At 36.3% G+C, this 23,213-nt stretch overlaps 1 protein-coding gene across 2 annotated transcripts; it reads right to left on the bottom strand.

Moving 5' to 3' along the window:
* Positions 1 to 10,447: 10,447 nt before the first annotated feature.
* LOC132302447 (uncharacterized) lies at positions 10,448 to 21,275 on the bottom strand. Of its 2 annotated transcripts, XM_059799319.1 has the most exons (7): positions 21,082 to 21,275; positions 19,902 to 19,994; positions 19,690 to 19,758; positions 18,516 to 18,562; positions 18,187 to 18,297; positions 11,647 to 11,704; positions 10,448 to 11,503 (listed from the first exon to the last, which is right to left on the bottom strand). In XM_059799319.1, the coding sequence occupies exons 2-7, from the start codon at positions 19,939 to 19,941 to the stop codon at positions 11,490 to 11,492; spliced, it is 339 nt and encodes a 112-aa protein (XP_059655302.1). In that variant the 5' UTR covers positions 19,942 to 19,994; positions 21,082 to 21,275; the 3' UTR covers positions 10,448 to 11,489. The 2 variants fall into 2 exon arrangements, with proteins under 2 accessions (XP_059655302.1, XP_059655303.1); XM_059799320.1 differs by lacking the exons at positions 10,448 to 11,503; positions 11,647 to 11,704 and adding an exon at positions 13,537 to 13,868.
* Positions 21,276 to 23,213: the final 1,938 nt, after the last annotated feature.

Genomic DNA, 23,213 nt, shown 5'->3' with positions numbered 1-23,213 from the left:
TTTGATGATGTAAAAATTATGGCATTTAGAAGCATGAAGTATTAATGCATTCCATGGGGAAAGAAAAGGGAAGATGTTTTGAAAAACAAATGAAATTGTTTTGGGGAAATGGTTTTCGAAAAATGTTTGCGAAAATAGGAGTCGCCTAGTGGTCCATGGCGTTAGTGTGGTCTAGAGGGGACTAGGGAGAGACCCTAGCGTGGTTGAGTTGCCTAGGCCCTTTAACAACACCTTGAAGTCGCCTTGTGGTCGGGGATAGTCAACCAATTCTCCTCTCGTGATACGATGGAGTTGTCATGGGTCGGTATTGTTTCGGGAATGGGGAGCGACATTGCATGTCATGGCATTTCATTTTACTTGTTTCTCCATTTATGATCCCGTTCTCTTGCATTCTATTCCATATGTGGATTCACGGAGTCGTAAGAAATGTGCCTTAGACGCTTCATACTGAGCTTATACTCACCCCATTATTTTAACATTTTTCAGGTTTGGGGAAAGAAGTAGCGGACGACAACTCACCGCAAATGTAGACTAGATTGGAACTCTTATTTTGTTGTATTTTGTCTAGAAACATGAATCATGTTCTTTTTGGAAAGACTAAGTGTAACTTGTATAGTATTGTAATGGTAGAATTTGTAGAAACAAATATATTTCATGGGTTGTAAATTATATGAACTTTTGTTCTTTTGTAAAAGATTATAACGAATCATGCATGATCGCGTTGCTATCAAGCTTAAATAGATATTTTGATCTGTATTCAATGATTTTGCATGTGTTTGGGCAGGATTTTTTCAATTTAAAGTCATGCAGTATTCAATGATTTTGCATGTGTTTGGGCAGGATTTTTTCAATTTAAAGTCCCATAGTAGTCCTTTTGTTTATTCTCATGTTCAAAGCAGATCAGTAGGGAGTTTCAGCTCGCAGGCCCATTTCGGTCGACCGAAATACCGACCGGCTGCATTTTTCTTCAATTCCAGTAGCCATGACATTTGGGAGCTCACAACTGGCCGACCGATATGGCCATTTCGGTCGACCGGTACAGGGTAATTTCAGATGACCGAAGCTCCACTTCGGTCGACCGGTATGCTGCTTCTTTGCGCATCATATTCCTTCTTTTGGCATGACTAATCCTAAGCTTTCGGATGTTGCCTAAATTATTCATGGAGCATGTTTATGACATAAGAATGATACATCGACACTGGATATGATGGTATTGACTTAGGTAACCACAATTTAATTGTATAGTATCTCAAAACACAATGCCTAAAATTAATTGAACGATTCTTGGATGTAAATCTAAAATTATGTTTTCGAAAATCCAAATTGATACATAACTAATTAGTATTGATTTTTTTCAATAAAAAAAAAAATCCTTCTCAATTTCAATTATAACAACAATTAGACAACACCGATAGAAATTGTTACACCGATATTTAGGTAACCTCGGGTTTGGGTAAGGACCCGACTAGCGGTTCGAACGCACAGGTTCGGGTCGTTACATTCTCTCTCATGGTTCCTTTCAAAACCTTAACCATATTCTTTTGAGACATGTTTAAATCTGTTTTTGGGACATGCATATATATTGGACTGGACTTCTGAAATTAATTATATTTCCATATTGGAAATAACCGTAATGCCCAAGATGACCTCGGGTTCGGGTAAGGACCCGATTAACGATCCGGACCCTTGGTTCGGGTCGTTACAAATTCTACAAAGCTTACCCGCACCATTGTGCGGATGAAGTCTGACAGCACACTAAATTTCCTTCCATAACCTTTTTACTAAAGTAATGAAACACAGACAGGCTAACTTTACTTTCAGTACTTTTTTTTTTCCTAAAGTAATAAAACAACAGGCTAATGCTTTTGTCAAAGTCAAAGCTTCCATCACATCAAACTGTCCTATCATATATACATATATCTGTTATATATATACAATCTCCTTTATACATCTGTCTTTGCTTGGACTTCCAAGTTTATACTAAATCCCCTCCTGCTATCAATTAACTTCAAGTACCAATGACATCATCCAATCCCATCAATTACAATAACCCACGAACCTCTTTAATGAATATATATATATATAAGTACCGTTTTACATCTTTTTGTCCTCAAAGTACCTTTAGTGTATCTCAACCATTGATTCCTTTAACCTTTGCTGATAACCTAAGGATCATCTTCAGATTCTCCTCTTTATACAATCCTCTGTCCCAATCTTGTGGATGAGTCTCATTCGCACCCAATCTACAGTTGCCCCCATGCATTCTTTGACATTTTAATGGCAGCAGAATGCAATAAATACTGGCCTGAATTTGCTCATTTCGCTATAGATTGGTTTCCAAAGTGTGCTTCAATTCAGCTACCAGGATAGTGCATCACTCTTTATAAACAGGTGAGCCCTTCTAATGTCATTTTCTGTTCCCTTTTTTGCTTCGAAAGTCTTATTTTACTTCCTTATATTATTTATTTATATTATATATATTTTTTTTATTCATCATTAGTGTTTAGCAATCGTTGATGCTCAAGTCAATGTTAAGAACACCTCTTGCCTTTAAAGATGGAACCATCCCTCAAGTCAACGTTAGGGCACCCTATTTTGAGGATCATGATATGTTTTGGAACTCTATTGAACACTATTGTTTTGATCTTGATGTGATAGAGAACCCCTCTTTTAATAGGCTCGGAATAAAAGTCGGACATTGTTAAAGTTGTTCCGGGCTCCATTCCTCGTCTACTGATCGAGCGGGGTGATTGTCCATACTCTTCTTTTTTTTTTACCTCGGTTTGGATTGAAAACTCTCGTGTAAACACATTTTAAGCAAAGATCATCATTTCGTAACTTTCAAAAAGGCAAAAATTTTGCAAGCTATACAACTATTCTCAATTTTATCTATTAAATGAGATCCAGAAATTTTAGATGTGCTATATTCTCGTTGGTCTTCTGTACATCATACTTTCTTGACACCTTAGGGAGAATTTTCACCGACAATAGAAGACGTGGCAATACTATATCGGCTTCCAATTTTTGGCTCTCAAACCCTTGCGACCTTAGGTAGCTCTAAAGGGGATCAATATATATTACTACTTATTTAGAAATATGTGCGAACGAAACAATGAAGCAGGGCACTTGGTGTAAGGCTCATATCGTCTAAAAAAAACAATCAAAAGTTGCAAAACCAAAGTTGACTGACGCGTGTTGGTTTCGCAATTTTTTTAAGGATTTAGAGAATGTGAAGAAAGGAAATCACTCCAGTGGTTGATCCCGACAGAGTGTTCGTGGACCAGAGTATAACAAACGGTATGAACTGGCAGGATTTCTTACTTACTGGTTGGATAGGTACATTTTTTAAGTACGTCCGGAGGATGGGTTAACACGCGAGGTATTTCCTTTAGCCGCAGTACTATCTCGTGGTATTTCGCTGCCATTGGTTCCAATGTTTCTTGGTACTCTGTATGGTCGTCTTGATACTATTATATCAGATTGTATTCGCTCAGTTGGTCGATATGATATTAGTACATTTGCGTCATGGGCTTCGTCCTTTAGAATTTGACGATACAGATGAAGATGGTAATCCTATTGACAATAGAAAAGCGTTGCGATGGTTCAAAGGATAAAAACATTGGTGATTTCATTAACCAAGAAAATGAATTCATTTTTCGACCTTATACTAGTGTGCGAGACCTCATTTTTACTTTGAAGAATATCAACTACTAACAAGGGATGAACAACCAACTACTACACAACTTATGTTTGCTGCTATCGTATCTGGGTTGCCATTGCATATTTGATGATCTGCCAATGCGAGTGACTCTTATAGCCCTATGCGAGTTGCACGTCAATTGGGATTTGATCAAGGTATTCCTCGTAGTCCCATAAGTACTGAGGATGAGACTATTGGTAATGCAGTGAACCGCTTTAAGAAGTATAGAGAACTAGAATATCGTTCTTTTTCTGACATTTTTGAGATCTCTCCAATGAGTCGGGAGGGAAAAATAACTTCATCCTATATGGATTTTTTTTGGAAGAGACCCACACGCGGATTAAAGAATTTGTGGCAAGTGATCCTGTTATTTGTACCGAATGATGCTAGCCTGAAGTGTCCTGTACCCGGGGTGTGCGTGGGAAGCGTTGTCGTTTTGCAAAAGCGATGTCCCATGTAGTCACAAACGGGTTGTTCATATTGACAAATGTGGAGGTGCAAGAATTTGAAAGTTTTGCAAGTGATAATGAGCTTATTGCAAAAGAATTTGGAATTATTACGCTTAGTCCCCTTCTTTTGCAATAAGCTCATTATCACTTGCAAAACTTCCAAATTCTTGCACCTCCACATTTGTCAATATGAACAACCCGTTTGTGACTACATGGGACATCGCTTTTGCAAAACGACAACGCTTCCACGCACACCCCGGGTACAGGACACTTAAGATAATGTCTAAAGATAGGCCTCTCTACCAATGATCAAAAGGGTGTTTTCCATGTAGTTTTAACGAACTCTAGTAAATTGAGTTAGACGAGAAACATACTTAAGAAATGGCTGCGTGTTTAATTTGCAATGCTTAGACCAGCCACACTGCACAGGCTGTCTAGTATCATCATGAAAGAAAAAACTAAAAAGCAGCCAAGGCATGCAATGGTGTATGAGTGGATCTTAGAAAGGTCATGGTGGAAATAATGTCACTTTGTGCAAATAATGTCTAAAGATAGGCCTCTCTACCAATGATCAAAAGGGTGTTTTCCATGTAGTTTTAACGAACTCTAGTAAATTGAGTTAGACGAGAAACATACTTAAGAAATGGCTGCGTGTTTAATTTGCAATGCTTAGACCAGCCACACTGCACAGGCTGTCTAGTATCATCATGAAAGAAAAAACTAAAAAGCAGCCAAGGCATGCAATGGTGTATGAGTGGATCTTAGAAAGGTCATGGTGGAAATAATGTCACTTTGTGCAAATAATGTCTAAAGATAGGCCTCTCTACCAATGATCAAAAGGGTGTTTTCCATGTAGTTTTAACGAACTCTAGTAAATTGAGTTAGACGAGAAACATACTTAAGAAATGGCTGCGTGTTTAATTTGCAATGCTTAGACCAGCCACACTGCACAGGCTGTCTAGTATCATCATGAAAGAAAAAACTAAAAAGCAGCCAAGGCATGCAATGGTGTATGAGTGGATCTTAGAAAGGTCATGGTGGAGGAATGGTAAATTAGAGACATCTAATCAGCAAAAACACTTGAATGATAATAATTAAGAAAAAGCAAAAACAAAAAGCATCCAAGCTTCCATGCAATTGTGTACAAGCAAAATTTATGAGATCCTATTAATAGTGAGTATCTCATGTGAATTCATGGAGGATTATTATGCTTCCAATAGGCATACCAGGTGTAAGGGTCCATAATATGTGCTGAACAAGAAAAAAAAATTAATCTAAGTAGATACAAAATAATGTCCAGAAGAGAGGGTCCACACATGAGATTTGAAAATGCCAAAAGGTGAAGTGAGAATGAAAGTATACAACTGAAACTTGGCTTATATATATATATATATTTGGGTAAATAAAACTTGGCTTATATTGCATACCATTAAAATACTATTGAACTGTCCAATTCATGAATTTCAAAAACAGAGATGTAGAACAAATTGAACAATGCTTGTTATTCGGAGATTACATCGAGACTACTGTAGTGCGTAGCATAGTACAAACAAAAAGGTGAAAATTAAAGATATAGAAAACAGAACATGCTTAATCCAGATTAGCTGACAAAACTCAGAGACGGAACAACATAAGAACCATCAATCATTTATTTTCTCTAGCAAGGAAAAATTAAAAAAGCTTAAACAATATAAAGATGAAATACCTTCTTTCCACGAATAACAGCTCCAGGCTTCCCTTGGATTACCGTGTACTTTGTGCCACCAAGATGTAGTCCCGTAGGAGCAAGAAAGCCAGCTTCCTCAAAATCTTTCATGATCCCAGTCATCTCTTTGGGCTTGAACTGCAAATAAACAGGAGACTTCATAGTTAATAATCAAGACAGTACACAATCAACATGTGAGAAAAGCAAATATTGAAACTTACAGAAGTGTATAAAACACAAAAAATGAGTTGGCACAGTAATAAACACAGTAAGCATGGAAAACACGAAAACATAAAAAATTACAGATGATATGGAATCAAAATCTAATGAAATTTTAATAAATAACAGGGCTAAAACAAACCAAAGAGAAACATATATCCCATTATTTACATTATTAAAAAAGACCATAAAAATGAAAGCTTTGCAACACAAGTCATGCAAGGAACCATAAAAAATACAAAAACCATAGATTCAGAAAAGAAGGATCTCTTGTGACATATCATATTGAGAACATTTATCTTTTCTCATAATTGATTGAATAATAATGCAATGGAATTGACATTTTTTTAAGAACCAAACATGTCAATCACATATCAGATTATCTGACAGAGAAATTCCAAAACCATAAGAAGAAAAGAAAAAGAATTACATGCAAAAACACACACACACATTAACACAAAGGCATTTGTGGATGTATGTGAAAACAAAATTAAGAATGTACACACACACACATATAATTTGAACATCCATGTTTGTGTATATAGAAATGCATGTATATATGTGAGTTTGATCATAACTGAACAAACCGAAGGAGAATCACTAGTCAGAATTACAGACCTAATCAAACTCAGGAACCAAAAAATTGATGGAGTACACAGTCTAAGTATGAGTTGTACAGATCCATAGAAAACCAATTACAACCAAATAGCGTAAATTTGAAGAGAGACAGGATAAATCACATTAACTAATCAACGCAATATAATCATTAATAACCAATATTATAACTTAACAGATTAATAAAAATAAATCTCGAGTAGAAACATAATATATATAGAGAGAGAGAAACCTTGGGAAAAGAAGAGGTCTGAGCCCATTTGTTGCCGTCGTGGCCGGTGATGGATTTCCCTATCTATGCCTCAAATCGGCTGTTTTTCAAGCCTTTGACTCTGGCCATAGAACTCGTTTTCTTGCTTTCTGCCTCTGCACTCGTTATGCCCACGCTCGAAGGGTTGCTTTGGTCATATAGCCGGAGAAGGGTATGAAACCGAAGGTTAGCAAAGAGGTCTCACCAGGAATGATGGAAAAGCTAAAGCACTATTTCCTGAGTTCCTTAACGATGGAAAGAAGACCACAACAATGCTGAAAGCGAAGCGACACGCTAGCTCTTTACTTAGTTCGATCGGAGATTCGTTCTTTAGCGAAGGTGCGGTGAGCTACGGGTGATCTTGAATGAGTTCGGCTAGCCGGGAGACTCCAATAAATGACTCTTGTTGATTACGAGAGAGAGAGAGCGAGAGCGAGACGGAGAGAGCGATACATTTAGATGCTTAAATGCTAGCGGCTATCAAGTGTGGTCCCAGCTCTTAACCCAGAAAACAGACGGAATTCTAGGATCCCTCCTTGGGGCAAATACTTTTATGCATACCTCTTCCGGTTGATCCACACCATACTCTATTATGGTAAGATGATACACACTAGCTAACAGCCCGCCTGGTGCTACATCATATGCACATTGGGAGCGTAAATAATTGTAACCATATACATATAAAATGACAGCAATGGAATGCCAATCCTCGGGCTTTATTTGTAAAGTCTCTATTCCTCGGTAATCAAAGCCTAAAAGCGAATATTAAAATGGAATCATAGTAGAGAGATGCACGGATGCTTGTGACAGAGCGAAATTACTATTTTATAACCATTTGAGATACGGCGCATAAGAACCATTTTAAGGCAAGTATGTTAATCACAAGCTCTTAAAAGCTAATACTAAAATGAAATCATAAAGTGAATTTACCACTTGAGGTGTTTGGGAGCACGACGCACAGATACCTGTGACAAAACGGAATTACTATTTGATAGGGTAGTATAATGTGCTTAGGAGCATGTGAGAGTGCTTAGAAGCACATGACAGAGTGTTTGGAAACGCTTGATAGAAATGTCGATGACTGAGCGCTTGGAAGCGCATGAGAGAGCCAGATTAATGCCAAGAAACTAGGCGAGCTGTACTCTGGAAACTGAAACTGATCGGAATACATTCTAGAGGAATATCAGGAGAACCTAGAACTTGACTGGCCGATTCTACAAACCGGGTTTGGAACAGTCCAAACAAGGAAACAGTTATATATATATTTTTTCACAATAATAGGCCCTATCCGACGGAGCCCAAAATCTTCACAATTCAAAAAATAGACCCAATGTCCTAATTTGTATAATAGTTAATCCCACCCAATTCTCACAATAAGAGTGCGAAAGAAAATTGATGAGAACGGAGGGAGGCGACAGATGAGATGCGATCGATGGCGGCTGTAGGAGAGCCGGCGAGCAGATCCGGCGGGACAGATCCGGCTATTGAAGATGGCGGGCTGTGAGGATGTTGATGGCGCCGGCGAGACAGATCCGACCGTGAGGATGGAGATGGCCGGCGAGACAGATCTTGGTCTTGGACTTGCAGCGCGGCAAGCTTGAGGATTTTGATGGCGGCTCGCTGCACCGGCGAGTTGATGGAGCAGGTCATGAGGGCAAAGACTGTGGCCGGAGACGAAGGAATGATGGCGGACTGAATGTCAGACATTACGAAGTCGTGGTGAGGTTGTAGAATGGAGCAGGTGGACATGGCCGAGTACAAGGTGAACTATCCCACGCTCTATGCTGTGGAATCTGAAAACAAGGATGCCAAGCTCTTCAACTGTATTCAGAGAGGACATCAAAAATCGCTGGAAATGTTGCCCGTGTTCTTCATGCTCATGATTTTGGGAGGAATGAAGTAACTGATCTGCGCTCCTCTTGGGGTCTTCTACATAGCCGGCCGCCTTGAAAAGCCATCCAAAAATTGAAGAAGCAGTAGAGAACGAGCACAAGGGCAACGAATCCGTATTCTTTGGGCAGCAACTCGATTCCGGCCATTTTTCCGATTCCGATCGACTCTTGAAGCTAAGAAGAAGATAGTGAATAAGATTGATTTTGTGAGAGACTCTGATGTGGTGTGCGATCGGCGGCGACAGAGATGAGCAGTGGAGATGGGCAGCGACGGCAGATGAGATGACAGTGCTGGCGGCAGAGATGAGCAGCGGAAATTGTGGTGAAGAATCCGGCTGAGGTCCGCTCGGCGACGGTTGAAGAATCCGGCTGAGATCGCGAATCCGTTCTGATGAGAGACAGCGGGCCGGCGGCTGAAGCTTGAGAGTTCAGAGACAGCGGGCCGAACTGGAACAGCGGGCTATGGAAACTGAGATATGGGTTTTGAATTTTTGATTCTTGCAGACTTTGTAGTTTGCAGTTGCAGAAAGAGAGGACAAGGTCAGAGTTGAGAACGAGAACAGAGGCGTTTACGATGACTCAGAGGTTGGTTTAATTGAGGACCTTGGACCACCGCCGGAGACGTCGGCATAAGCCTCATCGGCGGTGGCTCTGAGACCCTGTTGATTATGAGAGATAGAGAGAGACAGAGATATACAGGGATATATTGAAGTTGTATTGAATTGAAATGTAAATGATGATACAAAGAGAAGATATATATAGGCTACATTATAACCCGACCTTACTTATCTGAAGCACTTGCTTGACCGTTGTGTTGAGAGCACAGGACCCTTCAGTACATTCTTTGATTTGCCCGTTGTCTTAGTGCCGTTGGTCTCTCAGAGTGTTCTGTACAACAACTTATATTTTGGTATATATGTGGTGGGGTTTAAAAATTACTTTTCTTAAAAAAGTTAAAATTATATTACAATTCTAAGACTTAATAATTTCAAAAATTGCACTAAACTCCCTTATTAGCTCTTAGGAGAGAAATCAAGTATAATTTTAAAGACTTAATAATTTCAAAAATTGCACTAAACTCCCCAATTAGCTCTTAGGAGAGAAATCAAGTATAATTTTAAAAATTATAGAGGTCCGCACAATTTTGCCAAACTTTAGAAAAGGTTACTCTAAATTACCCTTAAATAATGTAGCAATGTCAAACAACTTTGTGCTTTAATTTAAGGTTTTTTTACTTTATGGCTGTTTAATATTGCAAGAGAAATAAAGAACCAATTTTTGTTTTCTCCAAATAAGTAAATATGCAACTTAGACAACTAATTATTGCATTTTGAACAAATCAAGAAATCAATCCAAACTCCACCAATATATAAAACATTCAACCTGAGCACAACCGAAGCTCCAAGGCTCCAAACCGAAATTATACTTGGATTAATCAGATTAGTCCAGACTTGTGTTCCTAATAATATTCTGATAATAGTTCCTACTAATTTCATTTTCCATTTTTTCTTCTTTTGGCAATCATAAGCACGTCCGTAACATCTGCGCATGCTCGTGTAGGTGAGAATAAAGAAACATGAAATGGATTGATGTTATAGAAATTCTCGTGTCATATCAGATCCAGTTGGAGAGTTTATTAGGATGGATAGGCAGCTTTACTTAACAAGTTAAGCTTGTGAATCGAATGACAAATGTCCAACACGTTATCAGTAGTTTAGAGCAATTCCAATCCTAGTCTGTAATCGGATGTCCTTAACCTGTTAAGGTAGACAAGGAATAAGTCTTGCTGTAACGCGAGTTCGGATGAAACAAAATGTTGGAGGTTCTTGTCCCACGTGAGAGTGTCTTGGCTTATAAGGGCCAAACACTCAGCCTATTAGAATGGACTTGATACACAAAAACCCCTCCTAATAAGGACAGAGTAGGACTCGCATCCATGTTAGAAATTACATGACTAGAGAGAAGCTCCCCTTTTTATAGAGACTGCAAACGAAAAAGTAAAAACCAGAGTTACAGAATCACAAAATATGACCAGCCAACATTAAAATGAGAAAAGTACCAAATCAAATCCAAATGAAATGCAATGACATAAGTATCACCAGACTAAATAAAGACAACCATTTTGTCAACCTACCTCAATCAAAAACTTACAAATGGCTAAATTCAAGACGAAAATTTAAAAAAGAAATACAGTGAACAGAAAGCAAAAACAGAATATGCAATGGCAAACATTATAGTAACTGCTGAGTGGCAAAGAAGCAATACACTTGATGGCTGATCTTTGGATGCTTGACACAATCTGGAAGAGATGAACATATATTTAAGTGAGATAATCTAATTCACTCAAACCGATATAAGCAACCAAGTGAGTTCCATCATCCCTCACTGTAATGTAGCCTACTTTGCACTTTAGAAAAGCCATAAGATTCTTTCGGTCAAATCAACATGGCATGGTATCTAAAAAGAAGCAGTAGGGTTAGCAGTTTGATTCTTTACCTAATCAATCAGAAAAAAATGGCAAAAAACAAAAAAGAAGGCCCTCTGACTGTATAGCAACCTTATGCTAATTACTCAAACTTATCTGATTTGGTATGGGGAAAAAGAATGCTTCCATTTGCCAAGTTGAAGAAAGCCAGAAAAGCATTCCCAAGAGCAACATCTAATACGCCGCTTCTGCAACATTACAAATTATTGGTGAGAATTATTGTTAGACCAATCATCAATATCAAAAGTTGATAATTCTCCATTCAAATACAAGAAATGTCCCAATTTGAAATTATAAAAAAAATGAAGTGCAAATAAGACAAAGCACATACCATCATCATTGTCGTCAGCCATGTTGAAGTCATCTTCATCGTCATCAAAATCAATGTTCTGTGAGATTATTCAAAGCGTCAATTACAAACGAATTTCAACAGAGAAATATGTTCAAGCTTTTATAGACAAAAGATATTAAGAAACGTAAGGTTTTAGATTTAAGGTAATTAGCAAACAATATGAGCAACAGAAAACTGCAATCATTGGAGAATCACAAGATTATAAATCTAAGATAATTTTGATAGGTAACATGAACCCCATAAGCAGCAATCAGTAGTTCATTGCTGTTTCGTACCCCAGCATTCCAACAAACTTTCTTCTCATTCTCCAAACAAAGCTGATAAAAAGCCAGCTTATATAATAAAGGAACTCTCCTATGATTAAAGCAATACTTGTATCCAAATAAAGGGATAGTAATATAAAGTCCCCAAGAGTTGCTTAAAATCATATATCTCAAGCTACATTTGACAAGCAAAATAATTTCTTTCTCAACCAACACAATCAAATCAGCCTGACCATAGGATCCAGCTTAAAAACATCCATTAGCTAATGATGGGACCCAATGCTCCTTCAATGTTAAATTGGATCACTATGCCATCTCCTCAGCAATCAGCATTCACTGCCTTGATTTAGGAACTGCCAACCATCAGAGTTTACGTTCCACGTAATCCAAGGAATGGTCCAATTCCATGTAACCAATTCGTGACCAAAAATAAATTACCTTCCATTTGGAGGCTAATTAGTTAAGGTTGGCAACAAGAACGACCCTACACCAAAATAGCAGTGCCTGTAGCCATTAGAAAATAAGAATATAAATATGGTGCCCGTTGATAACTCAGGCTACAGTATAAATGCTTTTCTGCTTTTATTTGTAAATTTTTTTCCTAGAGCTTGTTGATGGTAGTTCGTGAATAGGATGAGAGATCGTTCCACGTAAGCCAAGAGATCTGAGATCAGTATCCAAGTGGAGATCCAAGCAACACAAGGGATTCTCTAGGTATGGAGATTAAGAAAGGGAAGGCCGACCTCGGTACCATGCAACCTCGAGCTTGTCAGAGGATAAGTGTTAATGTGGTGGTTGTGTGTGTTTAAGGCTGATTAACACCCCTATTTATAGTGTTTTCCTCTTCGGTCAATGTCTTTTGGTCCTTTAGCTAAGCCCGCTCTTATCCACAGGTTTAATAGTCTCTTCCTCTGACGGATGAGACATTGATGGATGGGCCGCGGCGCTTTGCCCCCCAGTCAAAAGAGGTAACAGCGCTCCCTAATTAATGCGGGTCTTATTAAATGTCTTTCGCAATTAATGCATTGCTTATCCTTTATCGCTCGAGCTTAGGTACCGGGTATCCTTTCCCCCTTGTGCTGGCCTCGGACTGAGGTGACCCCTTAGATCTCAGCCACCTATCCACATGTCCTCAAATTCCCGTGCTTCAGTGGGGATAGGCCCCTTTCGAGGTCCTGCCTTCATGACCTCGCAGGTTCCCATCCCAGTTCTATCCCGAGGTCTTCTTTGCCAAGAAGGGAAACATGTACACAGGTTAGTCGATGTTGCTCTTTCAGAGAGCACCCTCGAGCGAGCCAGGGGGGGGGGAGGAGCCCATCCGACTGGAGCGAGGCGCGTCCACAGTAGAGGAAGGGTAGCGACCCCTCCCTCGACCAGTGAGTTCCGTTATTGGATAGGTAGCTTGAGAAAACCTAATCCAATGTGGGCACGCCAGGTCAGCACTGGCCAGTTGTGCCTATGTTGCAGAGGTGGCGCCACTTAGTCAGCTATCGTGGCGCGGTCATCAACAGAGCTCAAAAGAGAAGTTTATAAATAAAATGAGCTATCTCGGAGAGAAGAGTGAATTGAAAATAAAAAATGTTTGTAATACCCCCTAATTTCGGAACACGGGTTGATCAAGTCCGCGCACAAAATCAGGGGATATCAAACCAATTAAAGTATTTAAACAAGCACGGATTACAAAATGAAATAAAGAATAAAATAAAACGCTGAAGAAATCCAATTAATAGTAAATCCATTAATAACTTCCAAATGGTTACAACTCGGGAATCCCGTAACTCAAGGACCCCTTAACCAAAAGTTACTATTTAGAATTTCAACCAATTAAGTACTAATATCAACTGAAACAAAACTAATATCCTACTTTTAAGTAAATAGAAGGAATGGATAAGTCTTCCAGCTGCGGATCCTCAACCTTGAGACTTGACCTTCTACAACCTGAAAAATAAATCGCGGGTTAAACCCTACGAGCAAGTTCTCTCTACCAAGCCTCTGAAAACCAATAAACAGATCATCTTTACCAAAACCATCCCTAATTAAGCTTTAACTTTAATATACGATGCTACAAATATATATAAATACTTATATATATAGTGCAAGAATCCTACCAGTTAATAGGGCATTAAATTGTCAAAACCACTCACCAATAATTAATTATTAGTCATACCTAGACCAAGCCCCCCTTTTATAATTTTCTCATAAAGTAAACCCCACTCACCTTAACTCCATCCTAAACAGTAATTTAGTCATCTACACATATAGCAATTTAAATATGCACCGGCAAATCAACCATACCATTTATAAATATATTTATTTATATACTAGCAATTCAACCATGCTTCCTTCAATATATTTACTTTTACAATTAATTAGCAATTCAACCATACTTCCCATATATGAAATTTATTCATAACCAATAAGGCAGTATATCAAAGCCTTTGGCAACTCATCCATGCCTACAATTCAACCATGTATTAATTTTAAACTTAACTCTAGGTATAATTATACATAGACTTCACATGCATATAATAAGCATGTCCTTAATTTAATAACCGTGTATCTATTATGATTTTAAATCAACCATACCATACACGAATCAAGTCATACCAAACAAGATTTATAATATTTAATAATCTTAAATAATATATATATACACATATATTTTGTAATATATATATATGTGTGTATCATACATTCCATACCAATCGTTGACTATTTAAAATCATATCTACATATATATACACATATATACACCTCCTTTCATTGCAAAAATATTTAATTAATTATATTTATACCACTAAATGCTACTAGGTATCTTAGTAACACTCTGAGGCTCTCAAAATATCAAGAACACACCCTCTAATGATTAATTTTAACCCTAGCAAGCTTAAGATAAATACTGGAACTTCACCGGAGTCTCAAGCAACTTTCCAGGACCTCACACGCATCCCCACGCGCCTTCACGCGCCGCCACATAGCCCTAGACTACTCCCACGCGCCTCCACGCGCTTCCCCTTACCGGCAGGCGCGTCCACGCGCCTGCACGCGCCCTCACGCGCCTGAGCCACTCTCGGCGCGTGTTGGCAGCTCCTAATTGGTTGTTGTTTGGTGCACTTGGTAAGCCGCGATGCACTGGATCCTCTCCCTTAATCAACTACATCTAACCATTGATGCCGCATGTGTATCAACTTACAATGGACCGCATCACACCAGATCAATCCAACTAAATAAAATTAATCCTATGGCCTAGATCAACGAGTGCACCCTTTTCCTACGTACGCGACCACACTGGATAAAAATCCTATTGATGCGCAAATACTAGCCGCCTCCAGTGTGTTTGTTAAACAATTTAACATATATATATATATATATATATATATATATATATATATATATATAACAATTTCTAAATTAACATTAAAAATATAAATTAATTTCAGAAATTGTTCAGAAAATCTCAGAAAAATCCCAAAAGCTCTATTTATTATTTTGGGCATAAATGAACATATACAATTAAATTAAAATCCATTTAATTTAATTAATCGTGCTACACAAGGTTAACGCAAAATATAAAAATTCTAGAAAAATAAAATTTAATTAACCTAACCTCACCTACAAGATCTAAATTATCAGAACAATGCATACATATATTCACATGTTTAATTCTATAATTTTGTAAAGAATAAATATGCTCCTCCAATCTGAATAATAATTTAATTTAATAAAATAAAATTACAATTTCGATAATCAAGGTGATAAGTTTATGAGTTCTAAGAGGAGAAGTAGAGAGGAACTAGCCTTTTCTTTTCCAAATCCGGTCTCCTCTTACGTTCTTTGATCCGGCCTCCTCTTCGTTAGCCCTTCTTCTTCTCTCTCTAATTCTCTTATTTTTCTAACGTGGAAAAACTCCTAACCCTAGAGTCTTATGTGTCTATTTATATACATACAAAAACTAAATCCTTTTCCCATTAGGATTATCATAATAAATAATATTTATCTTTTAAATAATATATATACATACATATATTTTACTATAAACATATATATATTACCTTCCATATATAACCATTAGTTAAATAAATTATATATACCTATATATATCAATATATAATTATATTGACATATATACCCCTCCACATGATTTAATAATGAATTAATATACACATGTAATTATATAGGTATAATTATGCAAAGATAATTATTAAATATCCTCACAACCACGGGCCTTTACCAATTAACCCAACAAGGCTTCCTTCAAGCCCAATACCACATCCGTTGGTCCAACTTCCTTTAATCCCAATACAAATAACTTAAATACCTAAAATAATGAAATTAAATTTAATAGCTACCAATAATTAACAATAAAGGTACACCAACACAAAATCACACAAATCAAATAAACACTTCACTAACTAGCATTCCACAAATCAAACACCGTATAAATTTAACAAATAAAATTACAAAATATATAATTTAATTAAAACAATACAATTTACCTACGCACTTAATTAAATAAAACAAATCACAACTATCAAGCACCTAATTAAATAAAACAAATCACTTAAAAATAATAATAATAATATAATATAAATTAATTTAATTAAGAAATCCTTTTTACAATATCGGGGTATTACAATGTTTGAATGGAAAAAGACTGCAGTGGCTCAGAATGTTTGGGATACTTCATAATTTATGTGATCATCGAACTCAGACACTGGGGAAAATGGGTAAGAATTAATCTTTAAGAAGAAGTTGTACGTTTGAATCTCAATTACAATACTTAAAACTTGGGTGATTCTTAAGTGTTTTAGGCATCATTTAAATTCACTAAAAAGGATCAAAATTTCAAGTGAAAGAAACACTCTTGTTACTGAACATAGAACACTATCAGTAACAAAAGTTCAACAACTTTCCTCTGAATTGACAAATGCACCTTTAAATAAATATATACATATTATGTACTTACATAATGCTCAAAGCTATACAGATTCCTAGTTCATCTTCTAGGTTTATTTCACGCCGACTGAAACCTCATTGGAATTGTGGGCTATTTTCCATTTCTATCTTTACCAAACCGTCACCTTCTTCCTTAAGAAGGACAACAATCTCTTTGTTAGCCTGTTTTTCAGTTGCAAAGGTTATTTTTTTGGAAGCATTTCGTGACTACCTCATTCCGGGTCAAAACCAATGGGATGACATCATCTTCTGTTACATTTCATTCAACTGCTAGTCTTCTTGACTGCTCCTCATGTATCTTTGATGGGCTTGGTTGAATTTTCAAGCGTTTATTGCATGTTGTTTTAATGCATCAAACATGATGATATAGGTTTTATTCTTTCATTGAATTTCATAATTATATTTTTCATTTTTGAATTTATGTGTATCTCATAGTCTTAGTGTTCATTACTGATGATGTAATTCGGCTCTCATATCTCAACCTTTACATTGGAAATATGTGTCCATGGACTTGGCGGAATTCTTACAGCAAGTATCAGGTATTGTAGTAATTTCTTCAGCGAGCTAAGGTTTTCCCTATAATCCGATTGGATGTAAGGAGTGTTTCTCTCCTCATTCAGCTCACTCTGCTCCAGATTTGGATGCTCAGGCAAGATCACCGTGGGATCTCTTGGAACTTAAGATTAAAAACCCACATGAATTGCCATGAAATTACAATGACCAGAAATGGAACTGATATGGAGTCAACAACAATCAGGGAGATAATTAGGTTGATGATATATAAGCTCGATGATTACCAGATTCTGAGCTTAATCATAATTTTCCTCCCACGTTTGACAATTGCAATTTTTTAGTTAACAATGGTTCTAGTTTAGGCTGCTGAAGAGACCATAGCCGAATTTTCTTTTATGTACTTTTAAGGACAACAAGAGGATAAAAAATTGAGGATATTATTCACCCCCATTATAACACAAAATAAACCGTGGCAACATTGCCAGTCTTGCCTTCAAGCAACTATGAATACTGTAAATGGTTCAATAATTTTTTTCAAGGACAATTTTAAACTTGGGAAAACTCAAACCCCCTTGAACTGAATTTCCTCCTATTCTACCATACAACAGCACTACAACCAAAGCCTTAACCAGCAATATCCCCTTACTCAAGCATATGTATTTAAATGAAAAAGAAGGCGCTCTTCATGAAAACAACAAATGCAGGTGTATGAGCAGGCAACAAAAATAGATCGGAAGTAGACTGACATTCAAAGTATGGACATAGAGTATAAGTTTTGCTTATAGACCTGATTATAATCCCCATCATCGCTGAATTCTTCGTCCCCCTCTTCGATTCTTTCATCATCTTCTTCCTCTTCATCTTCTTTCTTTTCTTTTTCACCTTTCTCATCTTGTCCCTAGGCATTTCACGTAAACACCAACATAACAATTTATTGAAATGAAGAAATTCCAGCCAAAATCAAGAAAACCAACCCAGCGCAAGGAGAGAACCAAAAAACTAAAAAATAAATAAATTAATAAACTCTGACAGTCAATGTTCTTCTTGATTGTTTCACTGAAGCGATCTTTGACAAGAGATGGTCAGTAGAAGGGCAACTACGCTATAAATCATTACCTGATCTTTCTTTTCAAGCTTCTCAAAGATATCTAATTTCTGCAGATCTGTCACATAAACATCTTAATCAGTTTGATAAAATAACCAGTGGCATTGTATTGTACCATAAAATGACAGAATTGCGAACAAATTAACAAGGACCTCAACTTTGGCAAAAATACTAATATTAGCAACTTTCATCTGTGGTGAGGTGGGACTTTAGATAATCTATCTTTATAAAATTTTGGACTTGAATTCATTCAGAAGTTCAAATAAAAAATGAGGACAACAAAAATGAAGATTTAGATGCCCTGCGATTTAAAATTTACATATAATGTTATTCAGCCTAATCAAATTCAGACAGTCAAGTTATGAAAAGCTTCAAAAAATCCTTGAAAATAGTATAAGAAATGATTGCATAGCTACTCTTTTACTAATTGTTAAGATGGATAGATGTGTCAATATTGACAAAATCTGAGTCTATTTGCTTCTACATTTGCAAGAGGAGATTGCACGTGAAGGAAGGGTGGTGGAACTTTTGATATATATTGCTGTGTCATTTTCTAACAACTTAAACTTTTGAGACAATCGGTGTTCTAACAGTGGCATCCATGTAAGCTCCACATGTTAATAACAATAGGTCTCCACATGATCAATATTTCTCGGTCTTACCTATCGAGGAGCTCATCCCCACAGATAAAACTCGAAACAAGCAACACATCTTGAGAAGATTTTCCCACACATAACTTCAACAATAATACACGTTTCGAGGAGTTCTTCCCCACAAATAAACCTCGAAACAAATAACGAAATAACCCAACCGTATTCCACAACCACAACCCATCACAAAAGGATGATTGCAAATTCAGAAGTTCAAAATTAGCCAGAGGAGTTCATTTCTAATTAAGTTCTAACACAGGAATCTGCATACACATCCTCTTAATCCTAATACCTTTTTTGCAATCCGGTGCCATCTAAACAATTTACCAAATTTCTGCGCTAAAATCATTTGAAACAAATGGACCTAATATTAAAGAACAATGCTGAGTCTCCATTACTGGTGAACTAACAAAGATATTTTGGGGCCATATAAAGGGTTTAGTTCAGCAAAAAGATTTCGTAAATAAGAAAAAGATGATCACCCCAAAAGATAAGTAGCAGAGAAACAAAACAAATAGATTCTGTCTAATCAGACCTGAATCTGGATTCAATTTCCATTGCACTTCCTTTTTGCCACTATAATCCCTTTTCTGCTGTTTTGATTCTGCATTCATTACATCATTAGAACAGTGTCTACTGGTGTTAAACTGATGTGAAAGCAACAAAACTAAGATAAAATATATTGTCTAGTATACATTATATATCACTCCCATTTTTTTAAATTTTTTTTCCCTGATGTGGCAAAACCTGTGACTAATTCAGCAGGAACATATTCATTGCTAATCATCACGAAGTCTGCAAGTTTGGGCTTCTCCCATGTGGTTTCATTTTCCTTGACAACTGACAACACAATTAGGATGCAATTAAGATCAAAATACCAAAACAAAAAACAATTAAGTGAGTAGATGTCTTAAAAGTTTAAAACTACAACACAAGCATGATGGAGCTGAAAGAACACTGCTGCAAACATGAAACTCAATAACAAATACGAAAAATTAGACAAAGAGCTAAAAATTATTCTATCTTATTCAAGTAATCAGCAGACCATTGGCAAACGCAGTAGCCTATAGCACTACATTAACTAACAGAAAAATAAATAAAGTAGTTGTGGATACATGCATTGACATTTGACACCAAACTAATCAGCAGAGCTTGAAGGAGAAATGAAAGTAGGACTCCCTTTTTTTAAAAATTTGGGAACTTTTTTCAATTTTAGAGAATTTACTAAGGCTATGTTTGACAGGCATGGAATTGGAGCTTTAGAATTGAAATTGGTGGAATTGGAAAAAAACAACTCAAAAAATTAAACCAAATTTTTCTCTAATTCCAAGGCTCCATGCCAAACACAGCCGAAGGCAATTTTGGTTGAGTTGCATTGTGCTTTTGACATGGAATTGAAGAGAAAATAGTTCAAAATTTTAACTAATTTTTTTCAATTCTAATTCCATGATTACGAGCATAGCTTATGTCTATCAATTTGGGATTGAAAGATATATACTTGAAACTTTTAATTAAACTTCAATTCCAATTCTAAGGTTAGGAGTGTATTTTCAAACGCAACATTAAAAATTATTTAGGACTGGTTTACAGAAAATGAAATTAAGTGGGATACTGGGATATCGATATTTTAATTTTTTTGTGCCTTGTATATTTAACTTTATCATCAGAGTGAGACTTGAGCTATATTTTGACCACACGTGAGGAAGAAGAGTTAGGCCAAAATTAGCATGCGTTGAGGTTTATTTTGACTACACGTGAGGAAGAAGAGTTAGGCCAAAATTAGCATGCGTTGAGGTTATTCTTATCTTATTACTCAAAAACAAAGAGTTGGTTCATTACAAACTACTTATAAGTGGGTGAAGTGTGTGTCTATATATATATATATATATATATATATATGAGATGATACAGACAGGTAGTTAGTTACCGGAAAAAGTAGAAAAGGTTCTTGCTTAGCATGATGACCGTAGAGGGGCCCTCCGCCACGTCCACGCCCTCGTCCTCTAAACGCCATCTGCCCACCACAATACTAACCACTGTCACAAATTACTCCAAAATTTCATAATTCTCATGTCATAAATTTTATGTATATATAGAGAGAGAGAGAGAGAGAGAGAGAGATGAAGAAACTATTAATGGCTTAGGAGTGGTGAAATTAGGGAGATAGGGTTGGGGAATTGGATTATGTGATACCCATGGACTTCCAACCCTGTACAGGAGGAGGTCCGATTTTCAATCAGTTATTTAAAATGGTTCACCCAGGCCCATTAAATGGTTGGGGAATTGGATTATGTGATACCCATGGACTTCCAACCCAATTCTTGAGTAAATGGGCCTTAGCCAATAAGTCCAGTGTGGAATCCCACTTGGCTTACTGACTGATCATGCTGTGTTGATTGATTGATTAGCAAAAGACCATAAACATTTTATTTTATTTTTTATTTTTGGCAAACAAAAGACCATAAACAAACATGCAAGAAATAGTAATAAAAAACAGAGGGTTATGGGCTCGATACATGCACTTGATAAAGCTAATCAACATTCCTTCCACTAACACCTTCCTAGTTTCTAGATGCAACCAAACAACATATATATAATCAAAAAAGCTATATATATATACTATTATATATATATATATATAAAGAAGCAATGAAAAGATAATTAGAAAGAAGACAAAACAAAAACAGTGAGATGATCTTATGAGGATCTAACTGGGGTAGGGAAAAGGCATGATTAAGCTCACTAGGAGCATTATTATTATCACTTTAAACTTAGTGCTCCAGCCTCGACAAATAAAGCTCCAACTGACTGTAAGTTTGCAATATATACACACACACACACACACACACACACACGTACACATGGCTCGGGGACCAGTTCATCAATTACTTCTTTTTCATTTGTGGGAAGACGGGCACTTGCTGCCAATGTGCATCTATATATTTATATATATATATATATATATATATATATAGAGAGAGAGAGAGAGAGAGAGAGTCCTGTGTATTGGGGGCCTCTTACCTTGTATCTTTGGAGAAGCATGTTGAAGTGTCAACATGAGGCTGTCGGCTCTAACTGGGACGACCACTTCAAGTCTTGTACTTTTTTTTTGTTTTGGTTAGTGTTGGTTAGTGTTGTCATAATAATTGTTTTTCAGAAATTCAAGCAATTGATGTTTTAATAATTAATTCTCATGTCGTAAAATTTGTTTACAATAATGCTACAATGCCCTGATTAGTTTTTTAAATACCAACATTGTCTCTCCTTTTAAAATATTTCATAATTCAGTAAATTATAAAATAAATAAATAAATGATGAACAAATTAATTTATCTATTTGCATAACCAAATGGAAGCAAAGTGAAGATTATACTAAATTAACCAGACTCTTATTCTACCCATGGCTGTAAAAGAATATATAAAATCTATAATTCTCTCCATTAATTGAAATGGTTAGGAGAGATGCACTAAATACAAACTTAATGTCATTACACTACATCTCTTGTTTTTTTAAAATCTATTTAGTTTTTGCTCAAACAATTAATATATCATATAAAAAAGTGAATATATTGATTTATAATTCTGAAAGCAGTAAAAATATTATTTGGTTCAGTTTTTGTTTTCAAAATTATAAAGGCTTAACAAATGAAAGGTGAATAGATTACTTGCCACAACCAAAAATTAATAATAATAAATAAAAATAAAAAAAATAGAATTTTTATTTTGACTTTCAACTTAAAAAGTGAGTAACAATACTGACTTAATAGCTTTTGTCAACACTTAACAAAAAAAATAATAATAATAAAAAATAAAAAATAAAAAACCTACGCAAGAATAGCGTATTGCGGACATCTAATTCTGATCTAAAGTTGAATGTGGGATCCACCACTACACTTGATTCCCACTCACCGTGGAGACTATCTTCTTCCTAATAAAAATAAAAAAATAAAATAAAAAATTCTTGTTCTTACATATATATATATTTTTGGCCAGTGGGAGGTAAGAAATATATATATTTCAAAGTTGCGCAGTGTATAAAAACTCATTATAACAACCGTTA

Source organism: Cornus florida, unplaced genomic scaffold (assembly GCF_030987335.1).
Source record: "Cornus florida cultivar Cherokee Brave unplaced genomic scaffold, ASM3098733v1 CherokeeBrave_3.0.0_Hap2_Chr04, whole genome shotgun sequence".
Taxonomy (NCBI): Eukaryota; Viridiplantae; Streptophyta; class Magnoliopsida; order Cornales; family Cornaceae; genus Cornus; species Cornus florida.
Note: the sequence above shows the minus strand (reverse complement) of the source record. Positions and strands in the feature narration are given on the sequence as shown.